At 42.0% G+C, this 27,736-nt stretch overlaps 1 protein-coding gene across 3 annotated transcripts in view; it reads left to right on the plus strand.

Annotated features, from left to right (window-relative positions):
- dgkza (diacylglycerol kinase, zeta a) overlaps positions 1–25,435 on the plus strand; it is a 463,144-nt gene extending 437,709 nt beyond the window's left edge. For all 3 annotated transcript variants that reach the window (XM_073049180.1, XM_073049179.1, XM_073049178.1), the window contains exons 32-35: positions 3,740–3,860; positions 4,567–4,603; positions 6,915–7,014; positions 24,409–25,435. In XM_073049180.1, the coding sequence (XP_072905281.1) occupies positions 3,740–3,860; positions 4,567–4,603; positions 6,915–7,014; positions 24,409–24,525 (375 nt within the window). In that variant the 3' untranslated portion in view covers positions 24,526–25,435. The remainder of the gene's footprint in view (positions 1–3,739; positions 3,861–4,566; positions 4,604–6,914; positions 7,015–24,408) is intronic.
- The last annotated feature ends 2,301 nt before the right edge of the window (positions 25,436–27,736 follow it).

Consider the following 27,736-nt stretch of genomic DNA (forward strand, 5'->3'; position numbering starts at 1 on the left):
GGTAGCAATGAGAATAAGGCGCAACCTGGGTGATGGTGGTCCTTAATGAAGGACTTCATCTTTTTGAGGCATCACTCCTTTTCTTGGATGCTACGGAGGCTAGTGCCCACAATGGAGCTGACTAAGTTTACTATTCTCTGCAGGAGATTATAGTGCTGTAGGAGTTTACGGAGATAGGTTTAGACATGTCTGGCAGAACACTGTTTTAACATCCAAATGGAGTTCTAAGCTAGTGTAATTTACTGGTGAGGTTTCTTGAAGCTTCATATAAACGTATCTGTTTGAGCTCCTGCAATTGCTTTTGGTTTATTTTGCTTCTCTGATTTCATCCTCAACTAATGTCAGGGGCAAGTTTTACATTAATTATCCTCCAAATGTAATAGTTGAAAACTTCTTTTTGTAGGAACATACATATTACATAAAAGCAAGGTATTATTTCCTTTAAAGTATAAGGGCAAGAAGAAGTAACTTATTGTCAGAGATGCATTTTCCTTCAGACAAACACAATTTGTACACTCTGGCCTTGTGAAATTCTCAAGGGAAGAGTTTCATTGTAAATAACATTTAGAAGAAAGTTCCAGAATCTCCTTGAGTGGTAACTGACGCTCAGGAAATCTTAGAACCAGCTCTTAAATATGCTTACTTTTGTTGCACAATTATTACTGTTAACTTGTGTCCTCATTTTCAACCTTTTCTTTATAAAGTAATTATAACAATGACGATTTCTTACAGCACATTTATAAGAAAAAGATACTGGAGGTTTGTTAACAGTATCAAAGCACAGAAGTTAGCCCACCTGGCTTGTGCTACCACTCCTATTCTGCAAAAAAAAATATCCGTATGACTTATTTTAATTGTTTCTACTTATGTGGGTTGAAAAAGATGTACAAAGACGGAAGGGTGCATTACCTTCTGAGCCGGTCAGGAAATATGGGGAATGTGTATCTGTTTGGGAAGCAGAAAGGAGCTGAAGAGGAGAAGGTCTGGCTCAAGGTTTTAGTGTTTGAAATGTTATCTTGTAACAGTATTTCAAATGGAGTATAAAAGCCAGATGCGATGTTGCAGCCATGCAGAACATTGGCTGGAGTGTATTTGGAGTATTATGTTTGCCTCATTAAAGGAAGGATGTGGTAGCAGTGGAGAGAGTGCAGAGGAGATTAACCCAGATATTGCCTGGAATGCAGGGCTGTAGTTATAACGATAGATTTGCAGGGCTGGATTTATTCTCACTGGAGTGTTGGAGATGGAAGGATGACCTTATAAAGTTATGGCATGATTACAGACACTTTTTCTCCAGAACAGGGTAATCTAGAACTAGAGGGCACAGGTTTAAACAGAGAGGAGAAGTTGAAAGGTGGTCTGAGAGGTAAGTTTTCACTTAGAACACGATGGTTCTCTGGAACAAACCTGAGGTGCTAGAGGAAAATAAAACTGCAACATTTAAAAGGCATTCGGACAGATATCTGGATACAAATGGCATGGGCAGATATGGGCCTAATGCAGGCAAATGAGATTAGCATAGACAGGCAACAGGGTTGGCACGGGAAAGGTAGGTTGAGATGGTAGGTTTCTGCACTGTATGTTTCTATGATCCTAGAACTAATAAACATGAGTAAACAGAAGGGAAATTTGTGAGTAGAGGTGGGAAACAGCTGTGGAGTGGATTTCTGGAAGGGCATGGTGGTAAAAAACTCTGGAATTAATTTTGTTGTGAAGGTGACTTCCTTAAAAAGTAAACTTCTGTAAGCTTCTGAAGAGAGACACAGTAAGTAGTGAATAGTCTTCTCTATTCCTCCTTTTTGACTTTTCAAAGCTACCCCAGTGACCACAAAGTCCTTTAGTACATCCAGAAGCTTTGAAAGGTAATGATTTGTTTATTGCTTTTGTAAGTTTCTGTGCAGACAGATTGCATAAATTTATTTTTGTTAAAGGTTATAGGTGTAAACTGTGTCTCTTATATTAAGAGATTGTCATGGGGTGAATCTTTACTGGTTTCCAAAGATTACTTCACTGACATTCCTTCATTTTGTGAAAGAAGTGTAGGCATCCATGGTGCCTGATGACATCACAGCTGATGTGTGTTTCATAAAGACCGGTGTAATATAGTGACATTTTGCATAGAAAAAGATACTGCCAAAGGCACTGAAGTGAATTAACCAGATGAACTGGATTTAGGAAGTGGTGGTTTAAGATAAGTGTTTGGACCCTGGAACTTTTCTCTTCAACACCTTGTTGTTTTTAGTTTTTCTGTAAAATTATGGGATCCAACTAAACAACTGGAATGCAGGCAATCCCCAGGCAAACGCAGGTCCTGTTTTTACAGATATCCATAAATCAATTTAGTGTGTAAGTTGGAAAATACTCAGAAATAATTCGCTGCAGTAACCATACCTCCACAGTGTTGCACGTATGACAGATAAGTAAGAACAATTATTAAATGTTGAGAGAGAGAGAGATGAAATGAGTTCTGCTCTTTGTAGAAATGATCGTAGGTACCTCAGACTTTTGAATTTAATATTATGGGAACTTGTTCCTGTGTAAGGGTTGTCCATTAGTCAGGTGGCTTGCTTGGCAAAGAATATAGTGGAACTGACAGTCTGTGAGTTAGACTACTTCTTATTCATTGGCAATACTTAAATTACATTGTATAAGTCATCCATAGTACATTGTCACTGAGCACGGTATTGTGTGTCCATCTGCTTCAGTTACTTATTGATAAAGCTAGGCAGTCAGGGGAGGAGGGGTTGGTGATGAGGGGTAGCAGGAAGCAGTGACTGAATTCATCACACAATAGTAAGGAGCACGAAGGCTACAGAAGTTCTTCAGATCATTAAGCAACATTGTGGCCTCGGTAAGGAACGCCACTCACTCTCAGACTGCAATATTCCAGCTGCTGCACTGTGTGACGGAAAGTTGCAGAACACCTGCCTGAAGCGTTTCAAGCCCAGCTCTGTGGGTGCATTTCTCAGTGGGAGCCCCTTTTTCAAAGCCTTTGCAGGCTACCTTGGATCTTCTGGAAGTGTCGAGCAGATTAGGAGTTAGAAGAAAAGTAACTTGCTGCAAGCCAGTAGGAAAATCAGAAGCCTTCCTTCAATTCATTCAGGTTCTCAGGATGCCAGGGGTGTGAAGTATTGTGCCAAGCACTGAGAAGCCATATGAATGAAAATAGAAAGGGATGAAGGCTAAGTATAGGTTGTGTTATTCTTTGGAACTAGCAGGAGGCACTGAACTAAACCCAAAGACAGGCAGATTGGACACACTGTTGGTAATGACAGTTCTGGAATCCACTGGCAGACGTTGAATTAAACCACTTCCTACTCACGGACAATGTTTAGAAGCTCATTGTATGAAGTCATGGGGCAGGCATGACTTGATGGATGGCACTCTTGCTTCTACATCAGAGCATTCTGGGTTCAAATCTGTAAGCCATCTCTTGGAAGAGCTGGCTCCACACCATCTCTAGCCCCAAGTGCATGTAAAATGCCTAAGGTCACTACTTCACGCAAGAGAATTAGTTTATCCCAAATATCCTGGAATTCTTGTCCTTGGAACAGGTTGGCTGGTTAGCAATATTACTAGCAGGCACACTGCCAAAGTGACTACACTTATTACACAATTCATTGGTTGTAAAACACTCTGAGATGTACTGTAGTTGCAAAAGCACTCAGTAATTCCAACATAAACTCCAGTGCGTTCTGCAGAATGTCTGACCCAGACTGTGTATATTTTGTTTTTACAGTTACGAGTGCTGCAGAAATCAGGTGCTAATCTACTGGTGCGCGATTCGTTGGGACGGACCCTCCTGCATCATGCTGTCAGTGAGGGAAACAAAGAGATTGTGAAATACATCCTAGACAATGGTATGGGGGCTTAACAACTGCAGGGCAAATCTTGTGTGTTGAAATCTGTTTTGCTACAGAGACCTCAGTTGTAAAGTGGCCTTCTTCCCTAGTAATTCCACTGATAGCTTTTCTTTTCTCCTTTAAAATCTTACTTAATTCTTCCTTCAGTCAGTTGGTGGAAACACAGGCAATCCATTAACACTCATTAGTTTACAGTACACATGGCGCCATACAGCATACTGAACAATCAGTACAGACGAACACAGGATCTGTTTGATGTGAAAAAAGACCACGATCCAGCTAATGCTCCACCTGCCTGTTTGCCACATAATACAAAAAAAGGTTGTCATGTCTTTATCAGTCAGTATCTGTCAGTTAATAAACAACAGACCCAGACAAGAAGCTGCACTGGCGAAAAATCTTATAGTAACGGGATTTTTTCCCCCATAGAATGCTACACTTATCAAATCTTCTGCCTCAAATTATTCATATATTGTGCACAGAGTGTTATTTTCTGTTGGCAATGTTATCTGAAGTGAAGAGTATTTACACTATTTACATACAACTTAATCAAAACCAGTGCAGTGAGGTAATGTCATGCTGCATTGCCAGAAGAGTCTCTACAAATGGAAAGATCAATGTGTTCAGTGAGCTTTTAAAAATACCTTGGTGATGTTAACTTATTTATCTTTCCTTCCCTGTCCCGACCCTATCCCTACACCAGCCTCTTCAGAGATCTTGGACTTAACAGAGACAGAGAAGTAAGTTTTGACATATTGTTTCCATAAATAATAAATATAAAATTAACTAGCTTACATAGTTGTGATTAGACTTTGAAATCTGAAGTCTTAATCTGAGTTAATAATGGATATGCCTCAATTGATAAAGAGGACTAAAACTTCTCTCATTTCCCCCAGTGTATGAGTGATTAAATCAGGGCAGATGATAGGGACATCAAGCCATCAATTTAATCACATGTAAGATTTCAATCTAACTGTTCACCAATGCTATTCTACTCCAGTTAAAAATAGCTCTTATAAGAACCAATGTTCATTCAAAATCTGGTTGTGCAAGGATCTGGGCTGGGTTGCCACATAATAACTGAAGTCTGGTAGAAAGAGGAATCTGTCTCATCAGTATATAATACTGGGCTAAATACTGGATAACTAATAAATAGTGGGATCATTTACCCAACCATAAGTAAGTTTCCAGCTGACTGTGCCCAAAATCTGAAATTCCCTTCCTTACACTTCTACTTCCCTAAGACCCTCTTTAAAAGATATTACCTGAACAAGGGTCACCCATCCGAACACCTGCCTGTGTGATTTCACATCAAATTTAACTCACAGCTGTGAAGTGCCATGGGATGTTTTACGATGTTAATTGCATTATAAACATCCAAGATATACCTGCTTTCAAAATAGTCTCCAAGATACATGTGGCGTAAGTCGCTAAGCCTCTGTCAGCTAATTTAGTTGTTGGATGGTTATGTCTCCAGAGGGAATGGAGGAAATAGAACGAAGTTTGGCGAAGTAACTATAGCAACGTGACATAGACCAAACATAAGGAGGGAGAAAATCTCTTACCTTGCAAGTTTTGTAATTCTTGTAAGTTTTTTTTAAATTTGGCTTTACAGCCAAGTCTTGGTAGCTAAGTATTAGCATTGATCTTCAGTTCAAATTCTTGACTAAGAAGGGTGGTGTTTCTTAGAGGACTACCCCATCTCTGGAGAACAGGGCTTTTTGCCCCCTGGGACTCTGAATGAAGGCCTAACAGTCATCACTTCATATAAGGTTTTTTGCTGTCTGCACCTATGGTGCTGCTCTGCTTTAAGAAGTGCTGGCTGCATTTTATGAGGGTCAGTCAAGGCTGATTTCCCATGCCCCCAGAGCAGGCGTGCAGCCAGTGAATAACACAGACTCTGCAGCTGTACGCCTGCCTCATTATAATGAGCTGGCAACTCCTACTTCACATGGTTACTCTGACCACTTGAGGCATGCAAAGTGCCTGTTTTCAGACTCGACCTAATGACTGGGCTACAATCGAAGTAAAGGCTGCTGCCTCATTTACAGTACTTTGTTGCCCCAAACTTGGGGTGCTATTGGCAAAAAATACTCTTCCAGTCACTGCCCACACGATTCAATCCCTTGCTTCCACCCAAGTTGAAACATAACTCCGTTGTTTTGTTACCAATTTGCCCAAGCTGGATTTTGGATGACGGATGCTGTCTAACCAAGAGAAGGATGCTGAATGTTGTTTTGACATGCTGGGATACTAAAACCAGTAGAACAGAGCACCAATCCTTCCTGTCTGTTTCTCTTCACTGCTAAGTTCCTGTTGCAGGAACATGGCAGCCACTGACAGAAGGATGGCAACTCTGCTGAGTAACCATGGTTATGGCTCATGACTAGGAAAAGGAGAGGAGGTTTTAATACCTCCTAAGAAAAAATATCAAAGTACAAAGGTCCCACTTTAAAGCTTCAATGTACATCATGCTTCTGAGAACCTGATCAAAGTGTTAGTCAAAGTCTCTATGGGCTTCCCCATATTATAATATTTGTCTAATGAGGCGTAAGGAGATTATTTGGCCTACTGAGCTTTCAGAGCATTCACATCAGCCCCTTTCCCCAATGTATTTCCCTGTAACCTACTCTCTCTCTCCTACCCAACTCCCCAATTATTACTTCACTAAGCACAGTTTGCAGTAGCTATTTAACCTACTAGCAATGTGGGTGGAAGCTTTTGTGCTCCGGGGAAAGCCACATGATCACAGGCAGAACATGTACACTGCTCGCAGATCACACCAGAGGTCAGGTCTGGAGTGTAGAGAGCAGCAGCACTCCCTGCCGCATCGCTGTCCTGTGCTCCTCGGGTCGGGCTTATAGCCCAGGACAATCAAGTGATGGGAAAGGAACAGAAGTCTTTTAACATCTCCAAAGGAAATTTCTTTTTTAAGCATAGGAGTCCCAATTTATTTTTACAGTGTACATTTGTTACTGAAATTATGCAAAGTGCTGTGTTGGGAGCCTTGGCTGCTAACTATTGTGTTGGATATGTGATTTCTGTTTGCAGTGGAGAGACTGTCCTGCACAAAGCAGCTGCACTCCGACATCGAACCATCTGCCATTTTCTAGTAGAAGCTGGGGCATCCCTAATGAAGACAGATTTACAGGTTTGTATTTGCTTTGTTGCAGTGGCGGTGAGGAGGACATCACTATGTAGCAGTGACTTCACATTGCCTCCTTTCTAGGAGTGAATTCAAAGCATCTGGCTTAATGACTCATCTGTAGTTCTCAGCCCTGTTGAAATGGAAAAACTAATACAGTCGGCCCTCCTTATCCGCGGGGGGTTGGTTTCAGGACCCCCCGCGGATACCAAAAAACACAGATGCTCAAGTCCCTTATTTAACCTGTCTCAGTGCGGTGGACTTTAGGACCCAGCAGAGCTCTGAATCCGTGGTGTTTCTGTTCACGAAAATAATCACGATCACGATTGAAAATAAAGTGGAAGTAATAAAGCGATTGGAAAGAGGTGAAATGCCATTGGTCATTGGAAAAGCATTAGACTACAGTCGGTCAATGATCAGAACAATTTTAATGGAGCATTTGAAAGATCCTGCCCCGATGAAAGCTACAGTTATTACTAAGCAACGCAGTGGTTTAATAATTATTGAAATACATATGTTTCTTAAGTGTTTATATGCACAGAAGGTAAAATGTGTACTATATACTAAAACAAACGTTTGACTAACTGACACTACATAATACCGGATGTACCCGTTCCGACTTCAAATCCGACTTAAAGACGGACTCAGGAACGGAACTCGTTCATAACCCAGGGACTGCCTGTACTTTCAAATCATCTCTACATTACTTATAATACCTAACACAATGTAAATGCTATGTAAACAGTTGTTGTACTGTATTGTTTAGGGAACAATGACAAGAAAAAATAGTCTGTACATGCTCAAACAACGAGTGCTGGAGAGAGAACTTCCAGGTTTTCCCAATCCGCGGTTGATTGAATCCGCGCATGCGGAACCCGCGGATAAGGAGGGCTGACTGTAATACGAAATCCTGACTATGTTCCCATTAATCATCGATTTACATATCTTGTTTATTCTCTAGACGAGTACAACAGCCATGAGCCAGTGTTTATTATCTGTGTCAGTTAACGATTACATTACTGAATCAGAACAGTTACCATGGCAGCATAGTGCAAGATCCCCGATCTTTGTCACGGATGACAGAGAACCTCTTCTGGTTGTACCACAAGCTTCTCATAATTAATACCTGGACCACCATGGTGTGGTAACAACACAGAAGTCCACTTGGTTTTCAAATTAGCTCCAGTTCGGTGTAAAGGAACGCAGCTGACTTCAGGAGATTGCTGTTCACCCCAACAACCTATTCAAATTCCAATCCAGCTCCCTACTGCAAAGCCATGACTCACTCCTCATCTGCCACTGATTTGCTCAGCACACACCACGAAGAATGTTTTTCCTTGTCCCACCTTTGGTTCCCTTATCAATTATCTATCAGCTTCCAACAACGGGAATAGGACCGCGCTGTCTCTTTTGCCTAAACCCAGTGTTATTCTGAACATCTCCTCTCAACTTTCTCTGCCCAAAAGCAAACAATCCCAACCTCCCAAGCTTTTCCACGGAGCTTACTTAAGGCCACCTACCAGGAACCGTTCTAGTAAAGTGCTTTTTATATTACGATTCCTTCTGCAAAGCCTTAATTTATAAATACAGTGCAGAGAACCGGATGCATCATTCAACTTTTGCTTGATCCAGGTTTCTCAAAGAGCTTTATCGCAATTTGCTTACTTTTGTACTGTTTGCGCTATATTCCAGATACTATTTCCCCACTTCCTCACCTTGCTCTGCATCCTTTTAATATTAAAAACATACACACCAGCTCTCTGATTCTTCACCCTCTTTAGAGCTGTGCCTGTCCCAACTTTTCCTTACAAACTATATTACTTTATAGTTTTTGCATTAAATTGTGTTCCATATGGGCCTACCCAATTCAACAACCTGTGTAAGTCTTCAGTATCTACCACAATCCTCCTCACTGTATATTTTGCTGTCAGGTTTTGTGTTATCTGGAAACTCTGAAATTGTCTTGTACACCTGAATCCAAGTTGCTGATAGACTTAAGGAAAATCAGTGCCCTGAACGCTGACCTTGGGATTACCACTGCCTCCACCTTCCTCCATCATGTTTCTGTTCACAGCAGTGTTTAAATCACAGAGGATTTAGGTTCATATGGTGAGATGGATCTGGGCAATGTCCTTTTGGAGTCTCTTTGGCAAAGTGTTTTCAGAGGCATATTAAACTGTAGCACTAGTCATGTGACAGTCATAATTTGAAAGGGATAGTTGCTAGCTGTGGAGACAGGCTTGTGTGAGTGAATTTGGTTTACATCCAGTTGAATCCATCAGTTTGTACCAGTGTAAACTAGTGGAGTATTCAAAGTAAATTTATTTATTATCAAAATATGTGTGCTACATACAACCTTGAGATTCATCTCTTTACAGGCAGACACAAAACTAAGAAACCCAATACAACCCATTTAAAAAGACTGTCAAATTCCCCATATGCAGGGGAAAAAACAATCTGTGCAAACAACTGAAATTCACAAAAGTGAGTCCATGGCTATGAAGCCAGTCGTCACTGCAGCCGATCCAGTAGCCTGTTAGTTGCAGGCCACGGCCTCAGTTCAGTGCAGAGATGAGTAAATCTTGCAGAGCAGTGAGCTGAACCACCCCATCCCTTGCCTCCGGCCCCAACGCACTGCCCTTTTCAATCTGGCCCAGTGCTTAAATCATCCAACCCTCAGATTGTTCCTCGCTCTCAGACTTGGACCTTGCCTCTTCATTACATTCTCAGGACCAGGCCCATTTGCCTCATGGGGGCACACGCGATTGACTTAATTTTGCAGGAATTAGGATTTCAACTTCTAAATTTTTGGTGCTCCATTTACTATTATAAACCATGTTGCTTTACAGTGCAATCTGCCTTGTTAATCCTACATGACATAGCTAAGAGCCATGAATTTCCCACATCCCTTAAAAATGGTCAATTCACATAAGCAATCACTGTTGTTTACCTTATATCAAACAAAGATTCCAGACCTAACTCATCTCAAATTCTTTGAAGATCAATCTTATTGACAGCTCATTTTCCTTAGCATTCTTATGTACTAAAGTTAATGAGACCTTCTTCCCTGTAGTATGTTTTAGCTTCAGAGGTGTACTTTGTCACCCCTGGTTAACTTAGTCCCTCAAAGGCCAAAATTGGCACCTTTTGTTTCTACTTCTCAGATTGCAAAGTATTTTATTCTAAGTTACAAGGAAATTTGATTATTAATCAATAATACTGTAAAATATCCTATGTGAACCACACTTAATTGCCTAACAGTTCATCCCTGCAATACTGCTCTGACTTCAGGCCAATAACGGGGCTCAGTCTTGAAGCAATTGAAGAGGGTTGGGTAGACAGGGGGGCGAGTAACCTAGAGCAGTTGATTCTAGAGTTCTCTGCAAGGATAATGTGCAACTTATCAACATACCAAGAAATATGAGGCAATGAATGTAGTAAGGGAAACATAATTTACCAATTATTTAAAGCCAGTATAAGCAGTTTGTGGTTGCAAGATCTCAACTGAACCCTGCAGAACTTCAAGGTATAAGTAATGAATAATTTTGCTTATTCTCCAACTGTTGTAGCTAATGTTCCCCCCGTTGATATTTATATGCTCGTTGGTTGCTCTTGGTCCATGCTCTTTTGGTATGTGTTCTGTGGGCAAATCTGAATCCATATTATTTGGATTTTGCTTGTTTTCCATATTATTCCAGAGCCAATCAGTTCAGATTTACCACCAGCTACGGTGGCAGGTAAAATTCCCAGCAGAGGCATTGAAGCAAACTACTGATGAAAGTATCAATTTACAGATATTTAAACCAGGTCACTTTCTCTCTGAATCCCAAATTGGAATTTACTTGTTCCCTACCCCTCCATTCTGAGATGCTTATGTCACTGATACTACCGCCAGGCCGAGATTTCCCCAGCCATGAAGACAGGAAGTTAACAGGGAAAATCACATTCTGATACCCTGACGTACAATCCCCGTACAGGTTTGTAGGTACATTATCAATTTTATTGATTGCAGTAGAGGAAGGGGAGAAAATACCAAACTGGTAGGTGTTGAACTTCACTCACAGTTGGGAGAGGCAGAAACTGAGGAGGTAGATGATGACGACAAGTTAGGATTTGTTTGGTTACCTTTTCTGATGTCTCTGTTTTATTCAATGGATTAGTATTCCTTTGTTATCTGCACATCTACAAGAAAAATATTTTGAATGTTCTTGACTCGCTGTGGTTCAGATTTGGATTTATTTATCACATGTACGTCAGACTTCCAGTGAAATGTTTCAGCTGTGTGAACAGCTAACACACCCCAAGATGTGCAAGTGTTGCCACACATTCCAACGCCAAAATAACTTGCTCACAATGTTCAGCAGAACACAAGAGGCAGCAGCAATAACAAAGCAGAACAAGATGATAACAGCAAAAAGAAAGCCCCTTTCCCACCCACACACACGTACACGCAGGCCTCCATTCCTGGGCTCCTTAATCTTAGACTCATAAGTATCGAGACCCCAACCTCGGACTTTACCACAGGATTCGCTGATCACAGGTTTGACTTTTGGGCCTAGACTGCAGGGCTCACCAGCCACGAGTTTGACTCTCAAGTCTTGACTTCTGGATTTGCACAGATCTGTGACCCCAGTGACCCGGGCCCTCATGACTCCTTTGTACCTGTACTTCCAGACTCATCAGCTTAGGTCTTCAACCTTCAGGCTTCCACCTCTGGACTATGACCTTTGGTTTTGCCCTCCATCAACCCCAGGACTCGCCAATCATGGGTTTGACCTTCGGGCCTCAACTTCTGGAATTGCCTGGGCTCTGACCCTGATGACCTGTGGTCATTCACTAGCCTTCGTGACTCTTTCCCATACCTGGGACTCGCTGCCCATACGGACCTCTGAACCACCAACCTGGACACCACTGGTCTAGTCAGCACCAACTGACCTTTGTCTTTGACCTCTGGGATCACAGACGTTCCATTGTGCAGAGCTCCAACCTGAACTTGAACTCCTACCAAGTCTCTTCATTTACTTCCTCTAACTCTCCCAATCCCTGGCTCTAAACCCCAAACCCCTCCCTGACCCCTAACTCCCCCTGCTGTTGCCCAAAACCATCCTTATCAATCTAAATAAATAACTGAGTCTGAACCACAACAATAATGAGCTTTGCACCGCAGCGCCATTTTGACTACCATTTCTTCACTCAGGTGACCTGTCCCAGTCTCCTAATAATTCCACTCTTGGGTAATTACTAGGAAGATGTATAAAGTGCAGGCCTGGAATAATCCTCCTTCCCTGCTCTTAATGTCTGTTAGTCACTTTTCTCCTTCATCTTGACTATCTCTGTGTCTTCTGCCACTTCTCATTATCGCAAGTCAGGCAACTTCAGTTCAGATTTTCCCTCCAGCTTCAATTTGAGGCTAACATTAGAAACTTCATGAGATATGAGTCTGATTTTGATTACTTCATAACCCACAGGACCACCAGCAATAGGTTTCCATGGGGAAAGAAAAAGCTTTGTAAGCTGTCATTTTTTTTTGGTGGAAAAGACACGTTGTGCTGTTAACAGTGAAGAGATTCAATTGTGATGGGGTTATAACAGCAGGGAATGGATTTGGAGTTGGCTGCCCAGATGATATTTGTGACAGATCATTTCAAATACTTTGCAGACTGTAATCTAGACCTGATCTTAATTCACAGCAAAAAAAGTAGCAATATACATTATAAATAAAATATAGTTGAATATATCCTCCATTAACAGTACAGCACTGGAGAATGTAAAGGCTGTCCTCTTGGAAACAAATGTCTTTGTACAAGACAACTGATCTAACGTAAACATAAGGTGGGAGAGGAGGTTGTTGAGGGGGCACAAGCAGAAGAGATTGTGCATACCCCACTGACAAACCGTGCAATAAACTGATGGATTCCATTGGAACCAAACAACGGCATTTAAATTCACCCAGACAAGCCTGTCTCCCAAGTTGACAACTATACTTTATAAAATACGACTACAGCTGTCAGTTGAGGAGGTAAATATTGTGAGGAGCATTCTGAAATTAGTTGGGAACTGTTATTAGGGGAGAAATTGCCAGATGTAGTTTTTAAAATGAAGTGAGAGAGAGAAAAATTCACCATCTGGAATCTGTACTAGTCATGTTACTAATAACCTACCAGGTGGTAATGATTGGGAGAACTGATCCTTCAGTGTCACCTCCTCATAAACACTAATCTTTAAGTGGATTCCACCGGTTAGCATACCTAAAATCATTGCTGTCTGTGAAGTACCTTTTTACCTGTCAGATAAGGGCAAAGTGTCATTGGGTTAAAGATCAAACCAATTTTGATGCATTTTGCTAGGCTTCAACATGTGGTAATCCCTTAACACAGCAAATGTCATCATATTTACTGCAGGCTGTCATGCAGCATTTCAACCTGTCCTGGTTTTTATTCACCCTGCCAATGTGAAGCTTATTCGCTCAGGCCCAGAGGCTGACATTGAATGATAGAGCCACTCCTGCAACACCTTGTGTGTACCCTGATTAGTTCAAGTAGCCGGTAGGGCCCAGTACTCACTCCATTCTGGCCCAAAGGCACGCCACAATGGCCTGTCAGAAAAACAAATAACTAAAGAAAAAGCCTTAGGGACGTGTCCACGGACACACTGGAAGGGAATTTTATAAGTGATGCAGTGAAAGGCAGGTAATGCAACACAAAACTGAGAGGGAAAGCTAGTGGTTAAACTGTTACCATCACCTGATTCTTCAGTGTTCAAATAGTGTGAGTGGCTATTAATTTCAACCCTTGCCTTTAATAATGCTCTTATTTGCATATGATGATTCAAACTTGTATCACAAACACAGCACCCATGTGCCCTCATCTTTAGTAAAGCAAGAGCAGGCTGCTTTGGTCCATACAATGCCATTCTATAAGATTACAAGCAAAGAAAAACATAAACTGCCTAAACCCCAGCAAGAAACGCAAAATGAACCGTAGTTATCTAGAGACTTTGCAACAGAGGCATCACGGTTTGGGGGCGGGGGGGGGGGGGGGTTGTTACAGTTTGCAGTTCATTCCTGCTGTTCTCTGTAAGTGTAAGTGAATAACTACTTTGGTTCTGTCTTCACTAAGGAGGACATAAATAATCATCTGGAAATAGTAAGGGACCGAGGGTCTAGTGAGATGGAGGAACTGAGGGAAATACATGTTAGTAGGGAAGTGGTGTTAGGTAAATTGAAGGGATTAAAGGCAGATAAATCCCCAGGGCCAGATGGTCTGCATCCCAGCGTGCTTAAGGAAGTAGCCCAAGAAATAGTGGATGCATTAGTGATAATTTTTCAAAACTCCTTAGATTCTGGATTGGAGGGTGACTAATGTAACCCCACTTTTTAAAAAAGGAGGGAGAGAGAAACCGGGGAATTATAGACCGGTTAGTCTGACATCGGTGGTGGGGAAAATGCTAGAGTTGGTTATCAAAGATGTGATAACAGCACATTTGGAAAGAGGTGAAATCATCGGACAAAGTCAGCATGGATTTGTGAAAGGAAAATCATGTCTGACGAATCTTATAGAATTTTTTGAAGATGTAACTAGTAGAGTGGATAGGGGAGAGCCAGTGGATGTGGTATATTTAGATTTTCAAAAGGCTTTTGACAAGGTCCCACACAGGAGATTAGTGTGCAAACTTAAAGCACACGGTATTGGGGGTGTGGTATTGATGTGGATAGAGAATTGGTTGGCAGACAGGAAGCAAAGAGTGGGAGTAAATGGGACCTTTTCAGAATGGCAGGCAGTGACTAGTGGGGTACCGCAAGGCTCAGTGCTGGGACCCCAGTTGTTTACAATATAAATTAAATTATATTATAAATTAGATTTAGACGAGGAAATTAAATGCAGCATCTCCAAGTTTGTGGATGACACGAAGCTGGGCGGCGGTGTTAGCTGTGAGGAGGATGCTAAGAGGATGCAGGGTGTCTTGGATAGGTTAGGTGAGTGGGCAAATTCATGGCAGATGCAATTTAATGTGGATAAATGTGAGGTTATCCACTTTGGCTGCAAGAACAGGAAAACAGATTATTATCTGAACGGTGGCCGATTAGGAAAAGGGGAGATGCAACGAGACCTGGGTGTCATTGTACACCAGTCATTGAAGGTGGGCATGCAGGTACAGCAGGCGGTGAAAAAGGCAAATGGTATGTTGGCATTCATAGCAAAAGGATTTGAGTACAGGAGCAGGGAGGTTCTACTGCAGTTGTACAAGGCCTTGGTGAGACCGCACCTAGAATATTGTGTGCAGTTTTGGTCCCCTAATCTGAGGAAAGACATTCTTGCCATAGAGGGAGTACAAAGAAGGTTCACCAGATTGATTCCTGGGATGGCAGGACCTTCATATGAAGAAAGACTGGATCGACTAGGCTTATACTCACTGGAATTTAGAAGATTGAGGGAGGATTTTATTGAAACGTATAAAATTCTAAAGGGATTGGACAGGCTAGATGCAGGAAGATTGTTTCTGATGTTGGGGAAGTCCAGAACAAGGGGTCACAGTTTAAGGATAAAGGGGAAGCCTTTTAGGACCGAGATGAGGAAAAACTTCTTCACACAGAGAGTGGTGAATCTGTGGAATTCTCTGCCACAGGAAACTGTTGAGGCCGGTTCATTGGTTATATTTAAGAGGAAGTTAGATATGGCCCTTGTGGCTAAAGGGATCAGGGGGTATGGAGAGAAGGCAGGTACAGGGTTCTGAATTGGATGATCAGCCATGATCATACTGAATGGTGGTGCAGGCTCAAAGGGCCGAATGGCCTACTCCTGCACCTATTTTCTATTTTTTTTTCTATGAGTTTGTACATTCTTCCCGTGAGTGTGAGGGTTTCCTCTGAGTGCTCTGGTTTCCTCCCACATTCCACGTTCCATTTCGTCGGTTAATTGGTCATTGTAAAGTGTCCTTTGATTAGGCTTGGGTTAAATAGGTGGTTTGCTGGGAGCGGGTCGTGGGGCTGGAGGCCTTTTTCTGCACTATATCACTAGTAAAACACATTGCCTGAATACCACTTTGACCAATATCAACACTGTCTGAGAGCAGAACCAACTGCTGTGCCATTTACACTCGGTGACCACTTTAGGTAGCTGCTGTACCCAACAAAGTGGCCACTGTGTGTATGTTTGTGGTCTTCTAATGCTGTAGCCCATCCATTGTTGTGTGTGAAACTTGTAAGCGATCAGCAGTTTCTGAGATACTCAAACCACCCTGTCTGGCACCAACAATCATTCCATGGTCAAAGTCACTTAGATCACATTTCTTCACCATTTTGATGTTTGGTCTAAACAACTACTGAACCAACTGACTGTGTTGCTGCCACACATTGGCTGATTCGATATTTTCACTAATGAGCAGGTGTACAATTGTACCTAATGAAGTGGCCACTGAGTGTATGTTACTAAATGCATACTCTGAGGGATTATAGGTATGAACTTTACCTTAGGTGGTAGTAGGAAAAGAATGTTAGCAAATCAGCAACCCCTTTTACATTTGCCCAACTTTGCTTTTTTCATTGGGAACTCATTGGATTCCTGCCAGCATTCTTGCACCCATGAATTTGTATTTGGTGATAGTTTTCCAATGTCTGCAGATGCCTGTAGTAGGTAGCCTGGGTTTCGGAAGCACAGAGGAGGACAGGGATTACCAACTTTTGGTAGATACTGTGTTTTGTGTCAGATCCAAAGTGTTAAAAGTTGCCTTTTCTAGCTGTCGGGAATCCATGGACATGTACGCTCAGGTCTCTCTGTTACTCAGTGCCTCCGAAGTTCTTACTGTGCATTGTGTACACCCTAAGCTGATTGGTCCTCCCAAAGTCTATCAACTGTGCACTTCTCATGATTAAATTCCATCTGCTGCCCATTGTTCTGTCCATCTTACCAAATCATCGATATCATTCAATAGCCAATGACTATCCCATCAAGAGTGTTCATGTCATCTGCAAAATCCTGTATTTACATTCATATTGTTAATGTATCCAATCAATAGCAAGGATCCCTTCACCATTTCCTGTGGGTTACCACTGAGCACATATTTTCAGTTGCAAGTTCAGCTCTCAACTATCACTCTCTGCCTCTTTTCACCTAACCAGTTTAAGATCTCATTTGTCAGATTTCCCTGGATCCCATGGACTTTTATCATTTGGACCAGTCTCCCATGTGGGAACTAGCTATAAGCCTTACTGAAGTTCAGGTAGACCACACTACTCTTAAAAACATTTTTAGTTACCTTTTCAATACCTTCAGAGATATCACCATAACAAAGCTTTGCTGATTATCCTAAATAAATCCTTAACAATTCGAATGCAGATTAATCCTATCCCTCATAATTTTTTTCCATTTTGCCCACCACGTATTAGATTTGCCAGGTAACCATGCTGTCTCTCTTGAATAAAATTCCCACATTTACAGTCCAGTCATCTGGCCAAAGAAGATTTGAAAAACACTGTCAGAGCTGTTCCCTTATCTCCCATAGGATCTTGGGTATGCCTCATCAATGCCTTTTCCACCTTTAATATGAGTAATATCTCCTTCTTTTCATTGGTAATTAGTTCAGAAACGCACAATACCCCTCCCTGAGTTTCCAACTAGAAAATAAGATATGACAGAACCTCTGGTAAAAAGTCCAATCCACCAAATGAAAACTTACAGAAAGCATACTGAGAAAGCATATTGGTTAATAATTATAAGGAACTCTTATATGAGACTACAGGTTCATAAACTTACGTATGGAAGTGCACATGCACATTCACAGTAACGCATATTCCTGCAGGAATACACAGATGTGTCATTTCACACACATCAACAATGCTGCCAATTTTCCTGTCGTTTGTAAAATTGCACATTCCATCATTCATTTTCAGGCCGTTAGTGTATATAACAATATTATAAGCAACAAATGTTTCTCTCTCCCTCTCCCCGCTCCCTCACATTCACACTCACACACACAAGCAGATAGCCTGATATTTTACAATCTTTGCTGGAGGGTTGGACATCAAAGAGTGCGCCATGTGCGCCCTGTTCCCCTCAATCATTAAACTTCAGCTCCAATGACCAGCAACAACTATATCCATTCATAAAGTAACAAAACTAATTGATTCTACTCATTATTGTCTTCCTGTTGGTGAAAGATTGCCATTGTATTGAACACTGCAAAATGACCACACAACCTACAATTCTGTTTCTAAAGAACTTGAGGAGTAGTGGTCCTAAAAGGTGCGAAATGCAATTCCCATCTTACACATGTTCTAAGTCATTTCTTAGACTTTGCAACCAGTGCTGATTACCAGGGAGGTGCCTCACCTCAGCAGACGGTTTCAAACTTTGCCTGCAAACAAGACCTTTCACTTTAATTTCTGTCTGAAGTAGTGAACTCTGTTGTCAGAGAACCCACTTATGTTGAACGATGCAGGGGGAAGGGGGGTGGTGTACATTAGTGCATCACAGCACCAGGCTGCAGAGAAGGCCTGCAAAACTTTCAAAGTCATTAATCCTTGCTGTCCCATCTTATGGAAGGAACAGTGGGGTGCTTCACCGCGTAAGTACATTCACAACTGGCTTCTATTGCCTCTAGAAGCAACGGGTTCTGGTGGAGAACCAATTTAATTACTGGCAAGGCGCTAAAATCTCCACCTCTGTGTGAGAAGATTCATTGTAGGCCCAAATTTAGGCTGGCATGTAAATTGTAAGTATTCACTGCATCATAAGCCTCTCTTGTATGATCTCCATAGCAACCATTGGAAACGGTGAAAAATCAGCATTAGGGAACAGTAGTTTGATAAAAAGCCTGTTGAGAAAAATATGGCTCTAGTGCCAGGCCACAGTGAAGCCTTGACTACCTTCTTTGTCGGTTGAGTATAGTTCTGGGGGTGGAGTTTAAGGGTATAAGCTGTGTAGGTGCTTTGTACAATGGTAGCTTCTGCTTCCTTACACAGAGCCCAAAGTGTTCCAGATGGCATTGTAACTCCTGGGCACACACTTTAGTTTTATTACAACCAGCCCTGAACCAAGAAACCACAAGGAGAAATAAATAGATGGCTGAACAGTTGTTCAGGAAGTGGCTCTTTTTCAGTGTTTGTTCTTGGAAACCGTGTGGAGTTTGCCTGCCAGTATGAAGAGTTTGGAGGTGCTGGGTTGGCAGGGGCAGTAGAGTGGGCCAAGAAGGAGATCTATTTCTTTGTTATAGACTACTAGGGTGGGGCTCCAGGATTAAAGAAAAGCAGCAGCAAAACTCTGCAGGGTGGTTGTTTGTCACCTGTCAATCATTTGTCTTGAATTAAAGCAAATTAATTCCTGCCTGACACAATCCTTGGGTATGTGACAAAAGAAATCCTGTTACTCTGAGGAGAAAGGTGAAGCATGTCTGGAAAGTGCCATTTGCTTCAAAGCAAAGGCAATACAAGCCTCTGAGTAGTTTTTCAACCTGCAAAAGTGTACACACAGAAAACATTTAATTAGCCCGACAAGAAGTGAGTTCTTCCTGGCAGGTACAGTAAATGATACCATCCGGTGTCTCTAACTTGCACAATTATTGAAGCAGAATGCATTAATTTATCTTAGAATTTTATAAAGGTTTGCAAATTACTTTAATTTTGGGATGATTTACATGGTACCATAATGACTTTGGAAGGGATTTCAGAATAAAACAATTGAGGAAAGAATTGGAAATTCATATTGTAATTATAACCTTAACATCTTTTATAAGGGTGGGGTTTGTCCTTCAACTTAAAAACTGTGATCATATCAAGAATGAATTACTGAAAATGTCCAATTTGGCCATTATAATTCATTATATTTAACTTATCAGGGCTGTAGAAAATGTTTCTGGTACTTCCTGTGTTACACTAATAATTAGTTTGCACTGGCACTTCAACAGAACTCTTAAAGCTGCTTGGAAGTTGATATTTCTCCCCTAAGGATCTCTTCAATCACTTTGGCTTTAGATAGAAAACTGCAAATAGTTTCCAAGCTAAGAACTGTATTTACATTTCTATAAACTTTACATGGGACAGGGTAAATTTAATAAACATAATGTTGGTACTTCTCTTTGAAACAAAATTTATTTTGAAAGTTGTTTTCTGCACTGGCCTGCAGAATAAAATGTTGACTTGCTCTGTTCATTTAGAACAGCCTCCCGCCCTTTCCTGGGCCTCAGTGGGTGGCCGGAAGGGATAAGTGCGACGGTAATGGAGGGAGAGCTCTTACTAAGCTATGTAGCCTGTTAATGGATGTTGTCCAGCTGGCCGGAGCAGTCACTTAGGAGAGAGTTCTGAAAGCCGCCAGTTCACCTCAGAGACATTGAGAACACAAATTCCTCTACCGGTACATCTCCAGCCTTTATGTCAAGTGTAACTCAGTAAAAGAAAGCCTCATGGGCACATAGTTATGTGTTCCCCTTCCTAATCTTTCATCTGTTCTTAAAAGGCCAGTAAGTGCATCTGGTGGAGCTGCACCTCACAATTCCAGTGACCCAGATCCAAGCCTGACCACAGCTACTATCTGTGTGGAGTTTGCACATTCTCCCTATGGCTGCATGAGATCTCCCTCTGGGTATTCCGGTTTTGTCCCATGTCCCAGTGGGTTATCAGCCACAGTAAAAGACCGGTGGTGCAGATTGGTAGTAGGACAGGTGAAAGAGAATGGGTTGCAGGAAGTAAGTGGAGGAAATGTATTGATGGGCTTGCTCTGGGAACCAGCATGAACATGCATACATACGTACATTAATTTATTCATCTGTTGATTGATTGATTGATTGAGACACAGTGTGGAATAGCCACTCCCATCCCTTCAAGCCCTGTCACTCAGCAACCCCCGATTTAACCCTAGCCTAATCACGGGACAATTTACAATGACCACGTTGAGGCTCCATAAGGCACTCGTGAGACCACACTTGGAGTATTGTGTGCAGTTTTGGGCTCCTTATTTCAGAAAGGATATTCTGACATTGGAGAGGGTTGAGAGAAGATTCACAAGAATGATTCCTGGAATGAAAGGGTTACCAAATGAGGAACGTCTGACAGCTCTTGGACTGTATTCCGTGGAGTTCAGGAGAATGAGGGGGAATCTCATAGAAATATTCTGAATGTTAAAAGGCCTCAACAGATTAGATATGACAAAGTTATTTCCCATGGTAGGGGATTCTAGGACAAGAGGGCACGACTTCAGGATTGAAGAACGTCCTTTTAGAACTGAGATGCAGAGAAATTACTTTAGTCAGGGGGTGGTAAATCTGTGGAATTTGTTGCCACGAGTGGCTGTGGAGGCCAAGTCATTGGGTGTATTTAAGGCAGAGATAGATAGGTTCTTGATTAACCAGAGCATCAGAGGGTATGAGGTGAAAGCAGGGGAGTGGGGATGACTGGAAGAATTGGATCAGCTCATGATTGAATGGTGGAACAGACTTGATGGCCAAATGGCCTGATTCTGCTCCTATATCTTATGGACCAATTAACCTACCACTGGAGCACCTGGAGGAAACCCACACGGTCATGGGGAGAACGTACAAACTCCTCGCAGACAGCGGCCGGAAATGAAAACTTGACAAATTATCTCCTATTTTGTAAGGAGAATATGTAAACAACATTTAAAATCCACCCCCTTGGTTTCCCGTCCCAGTAACATCACGTTCAGTGCAGTACCAGCTTCTTCTTATGAATCATCTTTCAGTTCTCAGGAAGTCAGTATCAGAACCAGATTTGTCATCACTGACATATTTTGTGAAATTTGTTGTTTTGAGGCAGTAGTATGTGCAAGACATTAAAATATTACTGTAACTTATAATAATGAAAAAATAAATAAACAGAATAAACAGTGAGGTAGTGTTCCTGGATCTTTTAGAAATCTGATGGTGGAGGAGAATAAGCTGTCCATAAAACATTGGGTCTTCAAGCTCTTGTACCTCCTCCCTGATGTTGGTAATGAAAAGAGAGTGTTTCTCGGGTGGGGAGGGTCCTTAATGATGGCTCCACCTTTAGAAGATGTACTCAACGGAGGCTTGTTTTCTAAATGAAACTGGCAGAGTCAACAACCCTTGTGATCCTGTACATTGGAGCCTCCATATCAGAGCCTGATGTAACCAGTCAGAGGGCTTTCCATTGTATGTCTTTAGAAGCAATGTTAGTTGATAATTGTTCAGTAGAGCAGTTGGGCACTCATTTATAAATGAAGCTGCGTCAACTGTCAGTCTGTCCACTTTAGTTTATAGTTTCTGCAATATTAACCGAATTCACGATTGGTGCAGGAAATTGATCTGGGTTGGCAGAGCAGATGGCAGTAGGAAATAATCTGGCATCATGGTGGCATGGCTAGCAGAGCTCGCACTTCACTGCTTCAGCAACGGGAGTTCGATCCTGACTTTGGGCACTGTCTGTGAATGTGTAAATGGGTTCTTGATGGTTGACATATGCACTATGTGCTGTATGACTATGAAATCAAGAGCCCTCCTTCACACAGCACATGATCTTTTCTACTGCCATTAATCTCAGTAGAATCTTTTTTAAAATGCTAGGTATTCACGTGATGAAGGAATTTCATTTGTATGGCTAGTGTACATTGGTAATTAGTTCATTATTGTCACACGTACTGAAATACAGTGAATTTTTTTGTTTTGCATGAACATCCGTATAGGTCATTCTGAGACATAAGTACACGTACACCGTACAAAGGGAGAAAGCAATAACAGAATGTAGAGTATAATTTTACAGTTACATGACATGTAGTGCATGTGGACGGGAAAGGTGCAAGGACTGTGACAAGGTAGAGGTCATCTTTATCTTCAACACTATTATAATGACAAAATAGGAGCCGTCCTTGAGCCTGGTGGTGCACGTTTTCGAGTTTTGTATCTTCTGTCCGATGGAAAGGGACAGAGAATAACCGGGTTATGATGGGGTCTTTGATTATGTCAACTGCTTATCCAAGGCAGTGGGAAGTGTAGACAGAGCCATAGATATGACAGTAAACTAGTCTATGTGAGCTGCCAATTGTCTGCACTATTAATCTATGCCCAGTTTCACCACACTGCTATGTAAATGACCTGGGGGGTGGGGGGGGGGGGACAGCAGGCTTCTCATCCACAACCGGGCCATTGGGTGTCAGTTCCAATGGGGTTGCTGGTTTAACTAATCCACTGAAGACGACAGATAAATGTTACCTGTGCTGTCCTTCTCCCAACTTCTACAAACTTCAACATCGAAATTAGTATCATTGGTATCCTGCCTCTTCCCTGCACTTCCCATACTGACCAACATCAGCAACAAGTTTTGGCAGAGCTTTGTACTTACATACCTTGCTAAAAGTATTCTAAAGAAACACAGATAACAAAGCTGCTTTTGATCCATAAAGCACAGTATCAGATTTTTAAGATAAAGGTGACTTTGTAAACACGTAAGTGGAGGGACATCAGGAGTTGCTTAAAAATTGGTTTGGGAGATGCATTCCTCTTTTAAAAGCATATAATGCAAATTTTGGACTGAGGTTTTGACCTGCTTTCAAGATAATCATAGGAATGTCAATGTCTCTCTGCACAACCACATCAAGTGTAAAGGAGTCCTATTCCTCTGACAAGAAGCACTTGCTCTGTGGTGTAAGTCAGTGCTTCTCTTCAGAGGGTAGACGCTGAGTGCTTGCTAGATGCAAATATGGGCACTGAATGGACCCATTGGGTTAAAATGTTTCAACTATAACAAAAGAAAACATATATTTAGTATGTTTTGCAACTTTAGGATATCTTAAAACTATTACAGCTAATGAATAACTTCTGAATTTTGGTTCCATTGTAGAAAACAGCACCGATTACTCACAAACCGCAATGTGATCATGACTAGCTATTCTATTAGGTAGAAGAATGAGAACCAAGCTGATCAAAACATGTAAGATCCTGAGAGAGTCTTAACAGGGCAGATGTGGAGAGACTATATCATCTTGTAGGGGAATGGGGAACTCAGAATCACAGTTTAAAATAGGGCATCTGTAATTTAAGTTGGAGTTGAGGCCATCGCTTCTCTCTCATCAATGAGTGTAGAGCGTAAAGCAGTAGAGCACAGGACAGCCCCTTTGGCCCATGCTGCTGGTATCACCTGCTTGACAGTAGCAGCAAGAATGGGCCAGGACCTGGGTGGGGGGAATTATTGATGAAGGGAGGGCTGTGCCTGTGACAGATCAGTTGTGTCCCCTCCTCCCAGCAGCCTCTAGTATCCTTATGCTTTGGAACTGCTGTACCAGACTTTGGGCTCAGTAAGACATGGGGCCTGTTCCTGTGGGATGGTTAACCTGCTGTCGGTGGTGTCCCGTCTGAGTACAAGCAGAGTGTTATGCTGCAGGTATGTGTTCACGGTCTGACACGTTTTCTTTTTTCTTCTTCCGCCCGGTCGGATAGGGGGACACGCCGAAAAATAAAGCTGAGAAAGCCAAGGACCTAGAGCTGGCAGCCTACCTGGAAAACCGTCAGCACTACCAGATGATTCAGCGCGAGGATCAGGAAACGGCTGTGTAATCCCTGGCCGCGAGGATGGCGATGAATCTCTCCCTCCTCTCCTGCCAGCTCCCTTCCACCCCACCCCATCCTGGACCGTGCATGCCTGCTGCCATTTGTGACAACTTGGGGGATTGCTGGTGACCCAAACGTTAGACCAGTCTGTGAATGTCTGTGTTTATTGTTACCCGGCCCCCTTCCTCTCCATGCACAGGTGCTTAAGCCACAGATTGGAGCATCAGAAGCCACAGTTAAAAAAAGGCATCATGCCAGTTACTGCTTGTTAGCAGAGTCCTGTGGTGCCCAACAAATTGTGTCTTGGTGGTGCAAATGGGTGGGTAAGGTCAGCAGTCTTTAATGAGGTTGGGTAGACTTGGCATTCACGTTAACTTTGCGATGTTAAATTGCATCCAGCTCATGTGGCTTTATGTACTTGGGACAAGCCCTCTGCTGTTGTCATTGGCTGAGTGGTAGCAGAGGTAATACCGATAGCTGCAAAGCAAATGCTCACTACCTTGTGAAAGGGCACATGTGTTCTCGTGCAGGCTGAAATATTTAATGTGGAATCTGATCACTCAGTGGCTGCCTTTGTAAAAGAAGACGACGTGGAAAAACTGCTCTATATTGGAACTTCTTATCAAGATGATGCACAATGTTAACTCAGAGAAGTCTGCTGCAAACTTACCATCCGTTAAGGGCTTCTGTAATGTTTACGGTGGGCGGGGCGGCTGTGCGATTTAGTGATGTTGCGTCCAACATCCATTTACGGTTACTGGGGTGCAGGGCAGGAGACAAGTCCTGCTTTCCATCCACAGGGTTAGAGAGGACTGAGAGAGTAAAATGTAAGAGTGGCTGTTTATTTTCCTGACATCCAGGCTCTAAGCAACTGGCTAGGAATGGAGGCAGATATTTAATAAATACCCTAAATATGGTTGCTTTTATTTGTTTTAAGTGAAACACTGTTTTCTTGTTTACTTTTACATGGGCATTTAGGGGGAATAAAGTTTTCTTTTAATGTTGTAGATGAAAAATTTCAGACAGGCATTTAAAGACTTGCAATCACCATGCTATATATGTTTTAGTGAGAACAGAGCCTTTGGCAAAAAAGTTTAAAAGGGAAATAGTTCTCCTTTGTCCCATTCAATGTACAAAAATTCAAGCCGGTTATTTAAGAGGGATTTTTCAAGTTGGCACCAAGGTTTTTTGGTGAGACTGCTCAGAGGGAGATTCGAGTTCGTTGACGTATATTTTCTTGGCTTGCGTCGCTCACTGAGTCAACTGAAATGTGACGGTCTGCGACCTGCCAGTTGCCGCACACTGGGCTGGTCCCAGGTTGCACTGGCAGTCTGTGCAGTCTGCTGTTCATCTGGGCTAAGTGATGGCTTCAGAACCATGGGGGAAAGAAGAGCCGGGAAAAAAGCAACCAAGATTCCCATCCCTGGGTCTTCACTGCACCAACTACTGCCACATTAAGCATGAAACCTTTCTTCAATTCCTCAAAGAGAATGTACATTTCAAACAAACAAGCTGAATACTGTATCGCAAATCCCCATGATAGAGGACCAATCTGTATGTTTTTTTTTGCTAGCTTTTAACTTGATTCCTGTGCAACTTCATTCTGCGGCACCCTACCAGTGAATCCTTCTTCAAATGAGATAATATGGAATCTTGTGGCAAGGAATATTTTTGATAATCTTTAAAAATCCTAATTGGAATATTTACCATGCTTTCAAAAAAAATATGCACTCCTGGGTTTGGGCTTTTCAGAAGGAAAACACAGCATTGAACTGACGCAGTCAGCAATTTCATTATTTTACTAAAGTCTTTTGTTTATGCAGAGACTCAGGTTTCCCCAAAGGGCTTTATAAACAATGCCAAGTTTTTAAAACTGTTGAAATTACAGATGGCATTGAAGGAAAACTTTGGGTAGGTAATTTCCAGAAACAGTGACAGCGACCAGATAATCTGCTTTAGTGTTGATTGAATAGTAAATCTTTGCCAGGATTCCAAGGATAACCCCTGCAGTAGGATCTCTTGTGAGAAGGCAGTTGGGTTCAGCAGCTTATTGCCTCTTTAAATAGGAGACATCTGACAGCGGGGGCAATTCTGCAGAGGAATTGCTTTGCTGGAATGTCAGTGCAGACTTTTGTAGTAATGTCTCTGGAGTGGAATTGAAACCTATCTTCTAGTCCTCATGAAGGGTCTCAACCAAGGTGTTTTGACTGTTTCCCTCCGGAAGTGCTGCCTGACCCACTGAGTCACTATTAACTTGCCTTTTGCTTTAGATTCCAGCATTGACTGTTTCTGTGTCATCAGGTCAAGAGAGTTACTAACTGAGCCGCAGCTGCCTCTCATGTATTGAGGTCCTTTTATCAATAGGTGCTCCGTTTTGAGAAAAGATACACCGTTCTCCCTGTGTGCTCCAGCCCTCCTTCCCCGTGCTCCCACAAAACAGCAACAGAAAAAACGGTGAATGAACGAAATGTGGAACTTGAAGATATCAGAAGGTTACACAGATTTAATGGAGCACTTTTACCCCCTTTGCTTCCTTTAGATCTATCCCCGAGAAGCTTTAGGTCACCCATCGTGGCCAGTACTTCCCCCCGCCTCCCAAACCTATCTCCTTGTTTTGCTTTCCACATCTCCTTGGGTTATTCTGTTGGGTCAAAGGTGATTGTTGCTGTTGAGAATGATGGCTTGTGAAGGGAGATGACAGGTGGTAAGTGCTTGCCCTGAGATCAGTCAGATGTGATTGCTTTTAGATATTGCAGGCTCACCCACTAAGTCTAATGGTCTCAGTTTCAAAAAGATCTCTTTAACTCAGCATGGTGGAGCAGAGTCTGTTTAAACTATATGTTAGGGTGCTCAATCTTGCACACTGGTACTGTATATATTGTATTGTCAAGCAAGGCCTTAAGTCAACAGAGATGGATTTTCCTAACAAAATGACCAATTTTGTAAATGGATATTTGATTCTGAAATTTCTATTAATTGCTTTAAATTAATATATATTGTACGATTTGACTTCAACAGAACACGGAGTTAGTACTGTTATAGGATAAATGACATTATCAGTATGTTGAATTATTATCGGGGGAAAAAAAGCAGAGATGATCATACCTTTTACTTCAGTGGAATGGATAAGCGGAACGGTTACTTTACAGGCAGCTTATCTGAAGTTGTCTGTTTTTTTACCGCCAAAAATTGAAATTACCTTCAGTGTTTTTACATA

Source organism: Hemitrygon akajei, chromosome 6 (genome assembly GCF_048418815.1).
Source record: "Hemitrygon akajei chromosome 6, sHemAka1.3, whole genome shotgun sequence".
Taxonomy (NCBI): domain Eukaryota; kingdom Metazoa; phylum Chordata; class Chondrichthyes; order Myliobatiformes; family Dasyatidae; genus Hemitrygon; species Hemitrygon akajei.